At 34.9% G+C, this 19,971-nt stretch overlaps 1 protein-coding gene and 1 non-coding gene across 2 annotated transcripts in view; both read left to right on the top strand.

Moving 5' to 3' along the window:
• The window catches only part of LOC136026367 (actin-related protein 5-like), a 54,010-nt gene that overhangs the window by 21,274 nt on the left and 12,765 nt on the right, over positions 1-19,971 (top strand). The window contains exons 4-9 of the mRNA XM_065702902.1: positions 1,104-1,262; positions 3,766-3,896; positions 6,608-6,826; positions 9,147-9,230; positions 15,303-15,440; positions 18,761-18,825. Of these exons, the coding sequence (XP_065558974.1) occupies positions 1,104-1,262; positions 3,766-3,896; positions 6,608-6,826; positions 9,147-9,230; positions 15,303-15,440; positions 18,761-18,825 (796 nt within the window). The remainder of the gene's footprint in view (positions 1-1,103; positions 1,263-3,765; positions 3,897-6,607; positions 6,827-9,146; positions 9,231-15,302; positions 15,441-18,760; positions 18,826-19,971) is intronic.
• On the top strand, positions 9,743-9,936 carry LOC136026720 (U2 spliceosomal RNA). The gene has a single exon (XR_010617402.1). It is a non-coding gene; the product is annotated as a U2 spliceosomal RNA (small nuclear RNA).

Raw genomic sequence — 19,971 nt, 5'->3', positions numbered from 1 at the left:
ATCCAGGCTCTGTGCTGTTTGGTCCCTTCCCAAGCCTGTCCCCTACTTTGTCTCCCGTTAGCTAATGTACCTCAAGTACGATAAGCCACAAGCCTCTGTCCCCTACATTTCGGAAAAAAAAACAATACATCTCGCTAGTTTCCCTCTCCTTTTTACTCGGTACAGACTATTTTTTCCCTTCTTTTTTTGAATATCTATTTAAATTTCGTTATATTAAAAAAATTTTAGTGACATTGGTATTTTTATCTTCTTAACATGTTATGACCAATCTCAGTCAAATAATGACTAATAAATGGAATATCGTTCTGATAATTTTAATTTTAGTATTCTTTTGCCGTATTTTCCTTTGTGTTGATTTTTATGCTTTTGGTCTGTCTTGGTTTTATTTATTGACCTCGAAATTCGAGTTCGACCCTTCAGGGCTGGTGATAGCAATTTTTTGAAATAAAAGTCCCCTCTGCTCGTTGTAAGATTCTATTATTTTCAAACGCTCATTAACGGTAGTGAATTGATGTTATTATATGTTTGAGCTAATGTGTCCCCTCGTCTAGATGGCTTATAGGCTTTAAGGCTCGTTCAATTATTTTCTTTATGTTTGTTACCTGTATATCCTTTCCTTGGAGAATGACAAGCCGTGGGATTTTCAGCGTTTTACCCTTTCAGAAATCTTAATATAAATTACATTCCTCAGAGAATCCGTGGACAGTATGTACCTTGTCTCTTAGTAAATTTTCATCTTAATTTTTATGCAGTTTTGTCTTTTGCTTTTGCAGAACTTAGAGCGAACTTGAGCAGAACCCGACGGCTCCGGATATCAGTGGTCTTTTCACACTAGCTCGGACGTGCAATCTATCCCGTGTCCCTTAACATGTAGCTAAAAACTACAGTGTATCTCAACCTTTCTATGAGTCTTCAATAGTACATGTTCAGTATTTTTAATAATTAAAAGAATGGTTAGTATCCCGCCCCCACTTGAAACAGTTAAGAAACTTTAGTCTAAATATATACTGTTTTCACATTTTGGAGCCCCTTTCCCTAGTATTAGACCTGTCTGTGCCTATAATATTGTAAACTCTCTTGTTCACTCTTGCTTTACTTTTTAGTTTCATTGGAAGTCATCTTTAACAGTATGAACTTTTCGTCTGTGACGTTTGGTGTTGATGCTGCTTTTTCCTATTATTACCATCAAAGAGGAAAATCCTTGGATGATGCATTAATCATATCCCTTGGACACACTACGTGTCACGTGATCCCATTTCTCGGTAATTTTTATTATATCGGTATTGTTAGGAATTTGTATATTGTCAGAATCCGTTGTGGGAACTTCTCCGTTTTCAAACGCTTCCTATGTAAGGATATCAAAAGTTTGTCTTGAAAATATTCAAATATAACAAATTTGTCCTCAATTAAGATAAGATTTGTTGCTATCAATTCTTTCTCTTTGTATTTTTTTTTTTTTTTTGCAATTCAGTTTTCCTTGCTATGCACCTGGACCAGTGTTGCCAATTTCTCGGAGTTACTCTCTAAGTATTTGGTAAAAGCTTATCTACAGGTTCTACTGCATTACTTTTCCTTGGGTCAGCATTTGGTGCCATAGAATCAATTTGCCTGCTATTACGTGTTAGAACTGTATATCCTCGAAATCTACAATTGTTGGACCTGTAGAAAATAATAAGTATGATGGGGTGGTATGTTTTTTTTATCATTAAGTCTATTTTTTAGATTTTGATTCATTTTATGTGATGAAATACCGAGTAGGTTAGCCAAATTTGTAAAAATAATCTTCCCTAGTTATTCTATAAGCCCGTCAAGGTTGATCAAAATTGTGTATTCTTTCAATATTAAGCAATCTGAAGGCTTTGAGAGAGTCGTCAGCGCCTGATCAAACAGGCCGTGGTAACAAACTGCTATTAAGGACTGACTCGGGTACATTTTCAAAATCTACTACTGTTTATTTTCGAAACCTGCAACTGCTGGACTTGTAGAAGATGTTAGTCTGATTAACTTTTGAAACTTAGCATGTGTTTTGTGGGGGGAGATTTTTTTATCAGTAAGTCTGTGTTATTTTTTAAAATTTTGATTCCTTTTTTGGGATGAAATATCGAGTAGTTTTAATCGAAGTTACAAGAATAATCTTCCCTAGTTATTTTATAAGCCATTCGTCAGATGTTGGTCAAAATTGAATAAGTATTTCCATATTGAACAAGCTCAAGGCTTTGAGAGAGTCTTTCCATATTGAACAAGCTCAAGGCTTTGAGAGAGTCGTTTCTACGAATTGCTAGTAAGAGTGACTCGGGCCAATAGTAACCGAAACCCAAAAATGGGAATTTTTCAATTTAAAGATATATCCAAAGACCAGAACATGACTTGCCCTTTTGTGAAAATTTTTTTATTTAGAGCTTTATATTTTTGTTTTTAATAAAACGAAAAAAAAGAAGAAAAATAACCATCACAACGAAACACTACTGCGAAAGACAGATGAATGTGAATAGACAATTTAATAGATGCTATGATGTGATAACAGTTTAATGTGACATTCATTCCGGCAAGTATTAAAAATTTATGATTTATTAATGATATAAAAGAAAAACGCCTAAAATGCATTTTGTTTTCATTAAAGTGCAAATTATGCTCTAGCCTTTAGAATGCACTGGGGGAGTTAGCCCTTCTTCTCTTTGTAGTAGTTTCCGCTTGTTTTTAGTTTGACTTGGCTGTTTATGTTTTTTTGTGTTTTTTTTTATACTTTTTTTGCTTTATATCTGCTCGTTGTTGGTTTAATGTAGCTCTTTACTTTTTGTGGAAAATTCGTTTTTGTTCGCTTTTAATTAACATATTCTTTTCCATTGGTAAAGTAAAGAACATTTTAGATTTTTTTGGGTTTTTTCTCTATGAGAATCCAAATTTTCACTTAGGCCAACTATTTACATGTTAGATAAATACTTTAGTTGTACTATAATGCTTCGGACTGATGGGAACATGGGGAAAGTATTCAAACACATGGGTTGAAAATCTGTATTATCTTTGGTGTTCTGCAGGGCTGATGGAATTCTAACCCCACCATGTTACAACCTTGAGGATAGATAAATACTAATCAGCTATTCCGCTCCATATGCCCTGCAAATTTCAACTATTTTTTCTCATCTTTTCCTGAGGTATCGCAGGAAAATCTTGATAATCTTGGATTCATGTAGTTCATTTTGGTTTAGTTCAATTTCCCCCTCAACATGCCCTGACAATTCTAGCTTAATACCCTTAGCCGTTCCTGAGATATCGCAAATATGCAGTTTGATAAAAGAGGACGCATATAGCGTCTTTTGATTTAATATCCCCAAAACCTACCCTGAAGGTCCAGTGTAATATCCTTCGTTTTTCCTGTGACTTGGAATAGACACCCTTTGACAACCTGGATACGCATAATTCATTTTCATGTAGTTTTATATTCCCCTCAACTTTCCCTGACAATTTCAACATGATACTGTATTCCATTCCTGAGATATTGCATCTGTGGCAATTTGACAACCTGAATGTATTTAAACTGTTTGGGTTTAGTTCAATAGTAGTATTAGTAGTAGTAGAAGCAGCAGTATTTGTTGTAACTAGTCACAGCTGCAGTTACAAGTAGTCACTGTTGCAAGTAGCTGAAGTCGTATTTCCAAGTAGTTGCAGTAGCAGTCACTAGTAGTCACAGTAGCACTTTTTCGAAAATCAGGCTTTCCAAAATTTATGACTCTGGCAATTAGCTCAATGACATTTTTTTTAATATAGGTGGAAGAATGGATATTTCCCATGCTAAACGACTATCGATTGGAGGCTATAATTTAGCGGCCCATCTTCAGCGAGTCATGCAGTTGAAGTACCCTATGCATTCGTCTTTGTTTAGTTATGCTAGGTCGGAGGTAAGTTAGTTTTCAAATATAATGAGAATTCTTGTCTAGGCATGGGTTCTTATATGTTTTTTTGAAGAAACAGAAACAGAATTAAAGGGGTATGAATAAAACAAAACAGGTCGGAAAAAAAAGACCAATTTCTTTTTGTGTTTTGTCTCTTTATAAGAACAGAAAACAGTTCTTTTTTTGTGGCTTATGGATATGCAGGTAAGCTTATCCGTTGAGTTGGAAAGACTACCCAGGGAGGAATTAAGTCCTTCACTCCTTAATAGAATATATTAAAAGGCGTGTCAAAGGTATATGTATTCACAAAGTAATGGTACTGACATCAGCAACTTTCATTGATGACACTACTATCTTATTTATACGATCTATTCAAGCCAACTACAGTTCGTACGGGTATCTATGATCCCAATAACGCATTAGAAGGCATCTTTTTCGACGTGTTATTGGATAAGTGAACTTTTAGGTGAATTTGGCCCATTTTTCCTTGAGGGAGTGATGCTGACTTTAAATATGTTAATAAGCGTGTTTTTCTCTATCAATTGATATAAAAATCATTTCTGTTGCAATTTGTTCAAGGTCGTTCAAGGCCCTTTTTGTCAAATGTTTATTGTACCAATAGTTCCGACTTGGTCGAAACGTCAAAAGTGTGCTAAATCCCGAACAGATCTGGTGACATTGGGGGGGGGGGGGGTTGGGAGGGGGAAACCTAAAACTTGGAAAACACTTAGAATAGAGGGATCGGGATGAAACTTGGTGCGAAAAATAAGCACAAGTCCTAGATGTATGATTGACATAACCGGAACGGACGCGCTCTCTTTGGGGTAGTTGGGGGGGGGGGGGTCAATTTTGAAAAATCAGAAAAAATGAGGTATTTTTAACTTACGAACGGGTGATCGGATCTCAATGAAACGTGATAGTTAGAAGGATATCGTGTCTCAGAGCTTTTATTTTAAATCCCGGCCGGATCTGGTGACATGGGGGAGGGAGTTAGGAGGGGGAAACCTAAAACTTGGAAAACACTTAGAGTAGAGGGATCGGGATGAAATTTGGTGGGAAAAATAAGCACAAGTTCTAGATACATGATTGATATAACCGGAACGGATCCGCTCTCTTTGGGGTAGTTGGGGGGGGGGGGGGTAATTTTGAAAAATTAGAAAAAACGAGGTATTTTTAACTTACGACCGGGTGATTGGATCTCAATGAAATTTGATATTTAGAAGGATATCGTGTCTCAAAGCTCTTATTTTAAGTCCCAACCGGATCTGGTGACATTGGGGGAGTTTGGGGTGGAGGAACCTAAAATCATGGAAAACGCTTAGATTGGAGGGATCGGGATGAAACTTGGTGGTAAAAATAAGCAGAAGTCTTAGATACGTGATTTACATAATTGGAACGGATCCGCTCTATTGGGGGGGGGGGGGTAATTCTGAAAAATTCGAAAAAATGACGTACTTTTAACTTACGAAGGAGTGATCGGATCTTCATGAAACTTCATATTTAGAAGGATCTCGTGACTCAGATCTCTTATTTTAAATCTCAACCGGATCCAGCGTAATTGGGGGGGGGCAGTTGAGGGGAACCGGAAATCTTAGAAAATACTTAAAGCGGTGAGATCAGGATGAAACTGAATGGGAAGAATAAAAACCTGTCTAAGACATGTGATTGACATAATCGGACCGGATCTGCTTTCTTTGGTGGAGTTGGGGGAGGGGTAATTTTTTAAAATTGAGGTATTTGTAACTTACGAAAGGGTGACCAGTTCTTAATGAAATTTGATATTTAGGAGGGTCTTGCGCTTTAAAGCTCTAAATTTTAAATTCCAACCAGATCCTGTGACATTGGGGGGAGTTGGAGTGGGAAACCGGAATTCTTGGAAAACGTGAAAATTGGGGTATTTTTATTTTACGAATAGGTGATTGGATCTTAATGAAATTTGATATTTAGAACTTGGAGTGGAGGAATCGGGATGAAGCTTGGTGGATAGAATAAGCAAATGTCCTTGATACGTGATTGACGGAACCGTACTGGATTCGCTCTCTTTGGGGGATTTGGGGGGAAGGGCTTAGTGATTTGGCAAGTTTGGTGCTTCTGGACGTGCTAGGACGATGAAAATTGGTAGGTGTGTCAGGGAGCTGCACAAATTGACTTGATAAAGTCGTTTTCCCAGATTCGACCATCTGGGGGGCTAAAGGGAGAGGAAAAATTAGAAAAAATTTTAGTCGTTTATAACATACGAGTGGGTGATCGGATCTTAATGAATTTTGATATTTAGAAGGACATCGTGACTCGAGCTATTATTTTAAATCCTGACCGGCATTAAGCCTCTTATTTTCCTATTAAATCAATCTATTGATTCATAGAATTTTGCTAGAGCTCATACCATATGATCTCTTGGCTCTTAGCTCTTCTTGCCTCGTCACAAGTGCCATATGAGCTCTTAGCTCTTGTTATTGAAATATTAATCTTTTTTATCTAGGGGTAGGGGCAGTTGGCCCCCAATAATGTAGAGAAAAAATTATTATATATCCCATTCCCCTTGACTATCCAGATATGGACCTCTCTTATCCCTGCAATAAAAGAGCTGGAGATTTGCCCATGTCTAGGGGGGAGATTAGAGTTGCGAATATCTACAGTTTAACAAAGTTAGGCCTACAACAGAAAATATTTTTTCATTCATACCTTTATTACTTACCTATGTGAATTCTATCATTTAGGAGTTAATGTATGATCACTGTTATGTATCAACATCCTTTCTTGACGAATTAAGACTATGGATGAATCCAGAATATTATAAAGAAAATGTCAAGCGAATAGAAGGTGGCCAACCGGTACAGGCCCCACCTCCTCCTGGCGCAAATGAAGCTCTACGAGAGAAGAGGAAGGCACTCGGAAAGAAACTCGCTCAGATGCAACGAAGGAAAAGAGAGCAAAGGGTATTAAAATTGTTTCAAAATTCTGTTTGTGATGCTTATGATTTTTAATTGATAGGATTGATATAAAATTTGTTTCAATACTAATTTGCATTAGGCCCGTGTTCTAAAGAATAGTCCATATACCCTAGATTGTTAGTAGGCTCATGCTTTTCCACCTCTTGCAGAAGGCTTTAAGTTACATTCTTTTTCTTTCATGCCAAACTAGTGTGGAAACTATAAGTTCATAAAAGTAGCCGTTTTAGCTTTTACTGATGAACTTAAAAATTCAAACTTGTCTGTAACATTACTGGAAAACTGGAAAACTGTATAATTCTGGAATTAGAACATTACAAAGGACTAAGTTCTCAGAATTAAATTTTTGCCTTAAATGAAAGCTCAAAATAAGTGGAATTTAAGGGGAAAACAATGTTTGATACGGATAAAGTACCCGGACTGTTGTGTCCAGATAATGTCTTTTTAGTGTTATTAAACAAAAAAAAACAAGTTTCTTTAACTGAAAGTAAGGAGCGACATTAAAACTTAAAACGAACAGAAATTACCCCGTATATGAAAGAGGGTGTTGAATCCTCAACGCCCCGCTCTTTACGCTAAAGTTTGACTTTCTCTCAACTCTACTTTTTAAAACAGTAAAAGACTTTAGTGTAAAGAGTGGGGTGTTGAGGAGAGAACACCCCCTTTCATATACGGAGTAATTTCTGTTCGTTTTAAGTTTTAATGTCGCTCCTTCCTTTCAGTTAAAAAAAAATTGTTTTTTTTATTTAATTTCTGAACTTTTTTGAATTAATGCATGTTTTGATCTTGGCTCTCAACACATGAATAATTAAAACGAAATTTGCCTATTAATTTTTTTTTTTTTTGGCTAAATGGCCTTCTCATAGTTTTGATCCTATGATTTTGAGAAAAAAGAACCGGGGGAGGAGGCCTAGTTACCCTCCTATTTTTTGGTTATTTAAAAAGGCAACTAGAAATTTTAATTTTTTACGAACTTTTTTATTAGTAAAAATACACATAACTTACGAACTAACTAACGCAACGAGCTTCTATATTCGTGTGTTTTTATTACGTATAAGGGGGCTCACCCCCTCGTCAATACCTTGCTCTTTACACTAAGACTTAAATTTTGTCCCAATTCCTTAAAAATGACCTCTGAATCACAAAGGCCATAGAATAAATAGTTGAAATTAAAAGACTCACTTTAGCCTAAAGAGTGAGGCATTAGGAGGAAGTGAACCCATCATATGCATGATAATTTCTGTTCGTTTTAAGTTTTAATGCTACTCCTTAATTTCAGTTGGAAAAACTTTTTCATATTAATTTTTTCATTGTTAAAAACAAATGCTAAAAAATCCTGCACCCCCTTCATGGAAATTTTCTTCCCCCATGACGAATCCCTCCATGGAAAGTACCCCGCATAACCTCCTCCCCTCAGCCCCCAACCAAAACAATCCCCCTGAAAGCGTCTATGCACTTCCCAATAACCATTACTATATGTAAACACTTGTCAAAGTTTTTAATTTGTAGGCCCTCCCACGGAGACTGTGGGGGAGTAAGTCGTCCCAAAGACATAATTATTAGGTTTCTCGACTATGGTGAATAAAATGGCTATCTCAGAATTTTGATCCGGTGACTTTGGGAAAAAATGAGCGTGGGAGGGAGCCTATGTGCCCTCCAGTTTTTTGGTCACTTAAAAAGGGCACTAGAACTTTTAGTTTCCGTTAGAATTAGCCCTCTCGCGACATTAAAGGACCACTTGGTCGATACGATCACCACCGGAAAAAAACAAAAAAACAAACAAATAAACACGCATGATCCGTCTTGTGGCAAAAAATACAAAATTCCACATTTTTGTAGATAAGAGCTTGAAACTTCTACTGTAGGGTTCTCTGATACGCTGAATGCGATGGTGTGATTTAAGATTCGTTAAGATTCTATGACTTTTAAAGGGTGTTTCCCCCAATTTTCAAAAATAAGGCAAATTTTCTCAGACTCGTAACTTTTGATGGTAAGTTTAAACTTGATGAAACTTATATATTTAAAATCAGCATTAAAATGCAATTCTTTTGATGTAACTATTGTTATAAAAATTCTGATTTTAGAGTTTCGGTTACTATTGAGCCGGGTCGCTCCTTACTACAGTTCCTCACCACGAACTGTTCGATTGTCACACGTTATTTAGAGAAGTATCGGGGGAATTTGGAATGCGGTCCAAATTAGTGACTGAAAAAAAATAAGTCTTGCGGCAGAAGGAAAACCCAAACTAAATTTTCAAGACCCAAGCTCGATTGATAGTCCAAAAATGATGCAAACACCTATTTTCCAGTTGGCAGGTGATGCGACACTCCATGTCGAGCTTCTCTCCTTAAAAGAATCTCTCTCTCAATATGAGGATGAAGATGAAATTCAAGTAAGTTATGTTTTCTTAAGCTTCTAATATTATTTACGGAAGTATCTCTAAGTTTAAATATAATTATATTAAATACTTGCACCTTAGTTATTGGTCTTAGCAGTCTGCAGTCTTTGTTATTGCAAACGCTTTGTTATCCTTAGCAAATTATGCGATTATTTGGAAAAAAAAACTCTGTTTCTATTGGTTTTCTCAATGTCATGCAGGTCTTTAAGGATTTAGTGTTATCTAGATATGTGCATAATAGTTCCTGCTGTTTCTTTCTGGAATATATTGCCATAATTTGGGAGGGTAAAGGTCTGTGTAAACTTTTTTCCTGCATTCCCACTCTTAGAATCAAAAAATCTTTTAGTGGTATTATCATTTACAAAGGTATTTTTTCGTATTTTGTTAAAGAAATTGAAAAAAACAGTAAATTTTTCCTCCCTGGATTATGAAGAATACTCCCCCCCCTCTCTGGGCAGTGTCCACAATTTTTGTTTCGGAAGGGGATTTGACAATCCTGACACAATTTTGCTTCTCGCCCGTTTTTCTAAGATCAAACTGTAGTATATGTCCTTATCAGCTTAACATCTGATGCGGTTCCTGCATGGGGCTCGGAATATTAAACTGATTTTTGGAAACTGGAAGGAAGTCGGGGCTTGTCCGCTCTCTTGGTGCGTTGGTCCAGTATTGTATCTTTTTTGAAAAAAATAAGGAAAAAAATTCTATATAATTTACAAAAGTTAATGGCGAAATTTGAAAATAATCCATTCCCTCCTTGATTTAGACAGTCAACTGGGGGAAATGAAGGCATTAGAATGCCAGGTATTGAGACAGAGTCCACAATAATATCAGTAAACTTTTATTTCTAAAGATACATGTGTGATTTGGCTCCCCAAACTAAAAAATCTGCTAAAATGATACTTTAATTTTTTTTTTTTTATAGACTGTTGTTATTAACTGTGCTCTTTAAGTAGTCTCAAAATTAGACAATTTTTAGTGGTAAATTTACTTTTCAGGAAAACTCTCTTTGCCTATAAAAAAAATATTATCTGGGGTTGAAGGGACTTGTTTATTATAAATGGAAACGCACCCACACGTATGGCGCTTATCCTCAGCGCTACAAAGACGGCTTGATTGATTAGTTTTAAGTTATAATTAGTGTACAGAAATCCTTTTTGTGTTGTTAGTCCTTCGTTAAAGAAATGAAAATAAATGAACTTTCAATAATTAGATAAAAGTGCCCTAGCTAGATTGAAGTCCTGGTGCATTTTCGTTGAAAATTTTCCGTAATTGTTAGCTTCTGAAATTTAATTTGAGCCAAAACTCAAGTAGAAGTTCCTCCCGGGACAACCCCTTTCATATACGGAATAACATCTGTTCGTTTTAAGTTTTAATGTCGCTCCTTGCTTGCAGTTAAAATAATCTTGTTTTTTTATTTAATTTGTAACAAGATAGAATTATAGAAATCAGCAAGCAACTGAAGAGTGAGAAGGATAAAAACTAATAAAAATAAAGTAAGCAATGATTTTACTGATAAAATCTCACTATTTTATTGCTGTCTATATTACTTTGGTGATTAAAACCCAGGTTTTGTGTCCATATTTTGATCAGATTTTATAATATCACAATATAACTTGCATTATTACCAAGTAGCATGTGTGAATACAAATAATTCAATTGAGGGGGGTACTACAATTTTTTTCCATCTCTTCTGCTCTTAGATTCAAAAAAATCTTTTAGTGGTATTATCATTGGAAAGGTGTTTTTTTGTATTTTGTTAAAGAAATTGAAAAAAGCGAAATATCCCTCACTGGATTACGAAGAATATTCTTTTGCCCCTCCCCCTCGTCTCTTAGGGCAGGGTTTGCAAGTTTTGTTTCGAAAGGAGCTTTGACAATCCTGACACAATTATCAATTCTCGGCCACTCGGCTAAGATCAGTCCTTATCTGTCGTGGGTCCTTATCTGTGTAGTATTTGTCTTTATCAGCTTAATATCTGATACAGTCCTTACATGCGGCCCGGAATATTGAACTGATTTTTGGAAACTGGAAGGAAGTTGGGGCTTGTCCACTCCCATGGTGCGTTGCGCCGGTATTGCATCTTTTCTGAAAAAAAAAGAAAAAAATTGTATGTATTTTACGAAATTTAATGGCGAAAGTTGGAAATAATCCATTCTCCCTTGAAACAGCAAACTGGAAGAAATGAAGGCAGTAGAATGCCATCTATTGAGACAGAGTCCACAATTATGTCACTAAACTCTTTTTCTCTTGCGATACATGTGTGATTTGCTTGCCCCAACTCAAAAATCTGGTAAAATAGTACATTAGCTTTTGTTTTCTTCGTAAACTGTTATTATTAAGTGTGTTCTTTTGGAAGTCTCATAATTAGGCAAAGGGAAACTCTCTTTGTCTACAAAAAGAATATCTTCTGGGATTTGAAGGGAATTCTCTATTTTTAATGGAAGCGTACCGACGCGCAGGGTGCTTATCCTCAGCGCCACAGAGACTGCTTGAATGCTCTCTTTTAAGTTATAATTGGTGTGCAGAAATCGTTTTTGTTTTTTTAGTCCTTTTTGTTCTTCGGATGTAGTTTCGTATGTAGAACGATTCAAATAGGTGGGAGGGGGGTTGCTACAGCAGTTGATTGACCACCGAGTTACAGTGCACTTGTTTTTGAGCCTGACTACTTAATATTTCTGTATTTTCTGCTGAGAGTTTCTCTGTGGATTTAGCAATTGTGGGCAGATAACAAAAAGGGATAAATTCTACAATTTTGTTTCTCCAAGACTTTTTGGGGGGTCCATGGGCCTTGACCAGATTGGAAGGAAACGATTCTGTGTTTATGTCTTTATTTACATCGACCATTCAGTTACATTACACTTATTTTTGAGTCTATCTACTGAATATTTATATATTTTCTGCACAGAGTTTCTCTGTGGATGTGGAAATTATGGGCAGGTAACAAAAAGTGATAATTTTTTTTTTTTTTAGACTATTTTTAGAATTTTTATTATTTTTTTAGACTGTAAACACGACGTAAATACCTAGGAAAAGAACATAAACTGCCCGCAAAAATTTTGGGCCTTAATATGTGTCGGTTATTCCCAAAGTTATTTTGTACCCTTAGTTGTATTTATGCGCGTATCGAGTTTTTTGGACTCCTTATTCTTATAATGTTGACAGAAAAAAGCACATAGCTGGAATATTTTTGTAGCTACACAAAAAGGGGGGTACGGGGACACTTAAAAACAGAACCACTTTTTCTACTCTCTTACACCTCGCCTCCCTTGTTCCGCTTCAGTAAAAATAACTATTTTCACTCTCATATGATTTACATCTCTAAGATGTAGAAGACCTGACGGGAAACAGAGCACTTAGGCAAACTTTTTTTTTGTGGATCAATTATGATTGTAAGGAGACTGATGATTTGTTTGGGAGGGGGGCGGGGAAAACGGCCAAAATATTTTTTCATTGGTCCTCATAAAGAAGTAGGCGTTTCGGCATTGATTTTCTTTTTACGCCTGTCGTCTCATAAGCTTTTTCGCGAAATGTCTAATAATCCTCGATGTATTTGTTTTTTTTTTTTAACCTTTAACCGTTCCTTAATAACAAATATCATTTCATTTCTGTCAAACATTTTGATGCACAAGCTCCGATGTCAAAGGGTGAATTTTAAATCTAATTCATCTATCTTTTACAACCAACATCGTGGACCGGAAATCATAATTTGAGACTGCCTGTGTCACACAAATGCCTCAGTAAGAACTATTTATTTTTTTTTAAAGATATTCAAGTACTATTTTTCCTCTATATAAGTAAAGTGAATTCCTAAAAAGTAAATTCTTAAGTCTTAAAAAATGAATTACCCCCCCCCTTCCTGTTCCTGTTTTTGTTTACTATTTGTTTTGTAAAGTTTAGTTTATTAATTTTTTACAAGCAATTTTTTTCTGTGCTTTATTTTACAATTCTTTGACATGTTTTATGCTGATCATTTATGTGTTAGTGTCCTTGAGCCTAAGACTTTGACCCATTTTTATGAAGAGAATTCAGCCATCTTTAGATATTGTGATAGTTTTATGGAATAAATGTAGTCTTATATTATTATTCTATCTCAAGGATATTTTCGGAATGCATTTAAAAATGGATCAATCATAATTTTTCTATTTGACGCTAAAATCAGACTTTTCTAAGCAGTGATGACCCACTCAATAGAAAAATTTCCTAATTTTGCTAAATCTTGTCATTCTACAAGCATGAAAAAGTTACTAATTTCTAACTGAAAAGTTACTAACTGAAAAAATTATAAATTTCTTGGAAAATCCTTTGCGCGTGTTGGACATCTTGCAATACGTACACTGATGAATGCTAAGGCACTTTCCTCATTTCTCTGATTATAATTCTTTGTTTAAATGGACTGTGGTGCCTTTTGTGGTATCCAAAAACTTGGTTTAACCTCCCCCATCTCACTAATATTTTTTTAAGCCAAAATAAAATACCCGAAAGTCTAAAGTTAACACATTTGCAAAGATCTTTTAGGCTCTATTATCCTCTATTGCCAAACCCGAAAACAAAATTTCACATAAAAAGTTATGATTACAGTGAAGGGAATGTTTAATTTCAATAAATTTGAGTGTAAATTTTAAATTTCCTTCAAAGAGAGAAATTAGATAAAAAAAGGAGTTAGTAATCAAACGAAAAGAAATTGTTCTCGTAAGTTTCTTGGAATATTTGATTTTATTCCAACACTATCGCCCTTTTCTCAGAAATCACTTGTAAAGCTGATAATTTGTAAGTTGTTTTCTTTAGTTTTTTTGTTGATTTTTTTTATTGTAAAAAAAGTATGCAAAAAACTACTGTTTTTGGATGTAGGGTCGAGCCAACATTTTTTGGAAAAAAAAATGTTGCAAAAATAATACGTGTAAAAAAATTTGGGAGTAAAATCAAAAAAATCTACTTAGGCAGTAATCAGGCAATAAAAAGATTTATTTTCTATTAAGTTTTCTCATAGTGTTTGATCAATTATCCAACATTATTGCCTTCATCTTAAAAAGTGCCAGTAATGTCTCAAATTTTGGGACTTAGAATTGTGCGCATATGGCTGTCAGTCGTATAACAAACAAAATATAGTGGTGTCATTGATACTATTTTAGCCTAATTTCCTTAATGCATACTTTTGAAGACGTTAATATATACTTGAAATTCTTCTATTAAATTAGACTGCTTCTAATACGGATTATAGGAAATAATCTGACCTGTTATCACGCAGATGTGCATAAATTAACCTGCGTGGGGGGAATGTGTTTTAAAAACTCCAAAATAGTTGGATTGTTCGGAAAATACAGAGCAGTCTTAGAAACCTTTCGATTTTGCGGGGCTCCGGGCCTGAAAACATTGTTATCATGAAAAGGCAAAATTTTTTCCAGGCAAAGTTGCAACTTAACCTCAAAGTATACACTCTTTGCCACACTGTATTGTATATTTTTTCTTGATTCTAACATTACATGTTTACTCTAACCACGAAAAGTTTACTTAGGACAAATTATGTCATTTAGTGTCTGTGTGCTGTGTGATCATGGATGAAATTTTCTTAGGATCACAATACCCCTTTTTATATAAATGTCGCCCTTCAATTTTGAGTTGGACGATGTGTCATAAACATTATATAGGTTTGCAAAGGAAATGAAACGAAGAATAATTACTCAAATACAAAGAAAATTTATTTCACAAATTTGTGCTTACAATATCTTACATAAAATTAATAATTTCTTTTAGTATGAAACTAGGCAAATATAGTCGTACGGAGCAGGAAACTGTAGAAATATATAAATACTGATTCGATTGTGCAATGATAACTTTGCAGGTAGGAACACGCTCATAGATGTTCAAAATTAAATAATACAAGGCTTAATAGTCGTGTTGAGCAGTAAAATATATAAAAACAAGCTGCGAAAATGCTTGTTCAGACCGTATAAGGCATCAATAGTTTTCTGAATATATACGTCCGGAGTAGCGAAAGGGTTAGAGAAACGTTTAAGTCATAGAGAGAGGGTTGCTCGTGAAGGTTTTTTATTTTTCTTTGTCTTGTAGATGGCATTGGAGAGACATGGTTTTACATCCGTGCAGAGTTTAACTCTAGCTATTAAAAAGCTTGGAGAATCTGTGGAAAAAGAATCGTTGAAATTAGAAGAAGCCAAATCGGCAACCACGCAAGACTCAGCAGCATCTGTAAGTTAGTTTGTCTTTTATGTTGTCTTTGGAGTTTCAGAATGGATTTTAGAATTACGCTAGAAAATCGATTGCTTCGATGCTATTTTTGGAATTATGGATATAATTTTGATAAAAGGTAGAAAACTTGTAATTTAAAGGAGGTCTAATTTAACCACTTTATAAAAAAAATGACAAGAGTTTATGTAGGAAACCAATTGCTTAACATTATGATATCAATTTTACCAACAATTGCTGTCGATGAAGCTTCAAGAGGATGAATTAACACTTTTATTAGTTGATTAATTTCTTAATTCCGGGGTCAATAAAAGATGAACACGATATAAAGAGCAACAATTAACTACAAGCATAAACATCGCTGCACAAGCTCAACCGACGAAGCATCATCATCCACACATTCATCATCATAACCCCACATCCTGCCCTCTGCATCTTTAGATCTTACATCATACGCTTTTAATGGCTTGGCATAAGGCTACTGTAATTTCCAATTGAGCTAGGACACTACGTTATCTTAGCAGACACATGAGAAGGTGCTAGGCTCACTCTTTCGAGAACTTGAAGATCTGTTATATTTTTAGGAGAGTTACATATGCAGGGATTTAATTGCATCGCCTTGATTGAGTTCATGACGAGGCTATGTGTGGAATCGAAATTTTTGTCTGGACTGAGCGTATCTTTGGCTCTTTTTATGCTTTTTGATTGGTATTATCTTCTTTTCTAATTTTTTTTCCTGTATAAGGTAAGGTAGAGTGTCACTGACAGCTCATAAGTAGTTGTACTTTGAAAATGAACCGATCAGTTGATATATTTATTTATACATAGATTCTCAAGTACGGGATGTCTCCACCTTCAGTATTCTTCGTGGTGATATCCTTGCGTCTTTGGTGAGCTTTTCTTACTAATTGATTAAACTTTGAATAGTTGGGTAAGACGGTTTGTGGAGCATTTCAGCGTGTTGTTTGGTCTATTCCACTCCAAGATGAGAGATATGAAGCCACATCAGGATTTTTTGGCCATTAACAAAAGGATGACAATCCTTTCACTTTTGATTATCATTCCATTGACAAAAGATTACTCGTGTTGGCTGTTAAAACTTTGTTTTTTATGGCTGGGCGAGCCATTTTTGACGATAGTTTGAGGAGACGAAGGTTTTCATCCTCTTCAATGTGGAGGCGTATTTGTTCTGGCCAAGCATCACTAATAGAAAGGATTCTTCGTTTTGATGGATACGTGTTCCAAGATCCCAATGGGGTTTTCCGTCAATACCAATAGGTAAAGTTTTTAGGGTACCAACAGCTGCAGTATGAGTTCCAGTTCCAGTTCCTGGTTAAAAGGCTGGATCTGCTGCATCATTCCCTGAGCTCTAGATGGGGCTCTCTGAAAGTGATTTCTAAGGATATTAGAATGTCGAGGGTTAGAAACGACGGAATATCTAGAGAGAGGTAACCTCCAAGCAGATTACATTGAAGAAACTATAGGAGCATATCACTCCAAGACAGATCAACACGAGTGTGACTATTCCTATAACATTGCATAAGGCAAAAACTAGATGGTGACATTCTCTTTGTCTAGTTCTTACCCATTCTGGATCGATAATCGATTGTAGTGTAACAGTTTCCCCCAAGTAAGTTCATAGAAATCGTCTTTCGCACTATTTTAGACAAAATTACGCTTCGATATCATATAAAATAACTACTACTGCTGACGCTAGAAATTTCAAAAAGTCAAAAATATTTCTACAAAAGTTTGCTTTAAAAACTAGCGGTTGAAATCTATATCAGTACGATCAAAATTTTTATAAACACTTTTATGCAGTGTATACTCAGCTCTATGTAAAAACTTGATCGTGTTCTGACTAATATAATCGTTTAATACGAATACAATGGAAAATATACACTTGAAATACATTTTTAGCCATTGCCAAAATTGGCTTTACTTATTATCATAATTTTCAAAACTTTGGAAACTATATTTCAGAAAATTGTTTTTTATAGCTTATTTAGAAACTTGTATGAAGATTTGAATTTAAAAAAAATATTAAAACTTAAAGCATCTTGAAACGTTTTGAAACTTCTGTGTGGTCCCCCTTAATGATTGACAAGTGTGTTTCTGGAAACATTAAAATATGCAGCAAATAGAAGTGGTTAGTAAATGCGAATGTTATATTTAGTATTGCGAAAGATCTGGATTGACAAAAACTTGATTAATTGATTAAGTGAGCTGTATTGTTATTGAAGTATTATTATAAAAACTAAACTTTCGTTGTATTTCTCTTGTGTTAAAGTACTCATTCCGTAAGCATTTAGTTAAAATGGAAATTCAAGTACACCCTATAGAACAAAATATTCGGGACGATTTGAGCCTTCCCTCACTTAAAGGATAGTTTCTGCAGTTTTAAGGTTTGGCGTCACTATTAGCTTTCAACTTGTTTTAATTTGCTCTCTGTTCTTTTTTATTATCATTTTCAGAGTTATCTTAAATATTAGGGGATTTAGCTTCATTACGCTAAAGATGAAGTTTTGTCCTGTTGTTTTGATTTTAATAAGCTGCATTTTCGGTAATACGAGAGGACCTGTCAACCCCCTCTACCCATTTTGCACGCTTAGTCTTAATATATTCCTCCAAATAAAAGAAAGTTTGGGCCTAAAATGTAGTTTTAGGACTCAGCTCCTCCCCCTTTACAAAAAGAAGGAAGTGACCTCGCTCCCAGTAACTGGTGCGCAGCTAAATAAACGTAGTATTTACAGCTTGGATACATAAATAAGGACAAAAATCACTCCAAACAGAAAAATATGCTTGAATGTAAAAATTGATGAAAAACAGAATGATTTGGATATATATAAAGAATAATTATAATATTTCACACAAATTCTTTGGTTTTGGTTTCTCGTGTAGTTTTGGTTATGTCTGGTTTGGTTTTGGTAAACGCAAAGCAACAAAGTCCTTTGAACAGTAAGCGGCTCTGTTTATTGCACGTTGGAATTGAAATTGACTGTAGCTTCTCATTTTTCCTTTTAAATTGTTTTTAAATGTTTAAAAAATGCCCGCCCTCTGGACACTTCAGGCGATAAACTTCATTTTTTTTTTTTACCAAAAAGCTGCATCTGTACTGCTATTAGAAATGTATGTAGTAGGGAATAGCCTGTCGAAAGAATCTAGTTTCCTGTGTCTACAATTGTCTGTTAAACTAAAGCTTGTCTTGAGGGTTGTTGCTGTCCTGAAGAGGACTTGTCTTCCCTAGTCCCACCTAGCAAACCCGGTGCTTTGTTTTAATTTCAGTATATATTCTAATGGATTGTTGCTTTTCTTTTCTTTAGAAGCTCCTTGGTTTGCCTGAAGGTGAAAGCATTGAATCATGGATTAGTAGGCTTCAAGGAGAGAAGTAGGTTTTTTTCTCCTTCTTTTTTTGTTCATTTCTTTGTTGTTTTTTTTCCTTCTCTTTTGTTGTCTTTTTATCGTTTAGTATATTTCGAAATGTAAAGGAAGGGAACCACTCTTGCCAAAAGGATACAATAAGTATGTGTTTATGTATTTTTTCTTAACTAGTCTATGCTCTGTAGGCTAGCCTAGCCACAACTAGTTTATAATTCTATAAAAAACAGATTAAGAGCAAAACAGTCTGTGAATTTTCGGAAAATCTTGGGTTAGATCTGGTTGACCCTTTGATTAAATGGAAATTTTTGAAAATTGAAGCTAAATTTCTCGAATTTGAATTAACACATTAAAAAAACTTGAAACTTGTTTTGAATATTCCAATTCAGCTGGATAGTTATGAACTATCAGTGGCGCAAGTAATATTTGGATTGAATCGTAATCCATGTTAAGGTGCCGAAGTTTCCTCTCTTATAATCCAAATTTCACAAAAAAAGGTACTGTCTAAGTTAACTGTTGAAAATGTAACGTTATAATATTGCATCTAGGAGGCAATGATATGGTCAGTTTTATTGTATCAGTCTTTTTTCATTTAATTGAAAATATTGAAAAGTTTCAATGACAATCCTTAAAGTCACTAAGCTTTGACTTTTATCTGCACCTCTAAGTTCAAAACTGAAATAAATTATCTAGGTTTACTTCTGTCCTAGATATTAGAAACATATTTCAACTCATTATGAAGGTTCATAGTATTTTTCTAGGGAACAAGCGCTAGTATTGCCAAATATCTTTGATATTACTATATACTAAAGTAATTGCTAGGTACCCCACTGGCATTTTTCTTTTACGAACCTACCAAGCCTGTCATTTATAGTGCTTTGCGTATACTTCTTAACAACTATGAATTAAAGAAAAACTTACTTAAAACTTTCTTGGATTTTTCTTAAACAGGTTTCCTTTTTCATTTTGTTTTTCGCTGAAGTAATAAGCAATTCCGGAGCTTTACTCATTATAAGTTACATTAAAATAAAGCAGGCTGGAAATATTGTCCTCTAGTTTTGGACATTCAAAATTGTTTACAAAAAATGGTTAAAATTTGTATATCCTAGAGTTTCATTGCATTGGGTTTTTTAAAGGGGGTTTTAGTATTTCGGTC

The sequence above is a fragment of the Artemia franciscana genome, chromosome 4, assembly GCF_032884065.1.
Source record: "Artemia franciscana chromosome 4, ASM3288406v1, whole genome shotgun sequence".
Classification (NCBI taxonomy): Eukaryota; Metazoa; Arthropoda; class Branchiopoda; order Anostraca; family Artemiidae; genus Artemia; species Artemia franciscana.
Note: the sequence above shows the minus strand (reverse complement) of the source record. Positions and strands in the feature narration are given on the sequence as shown.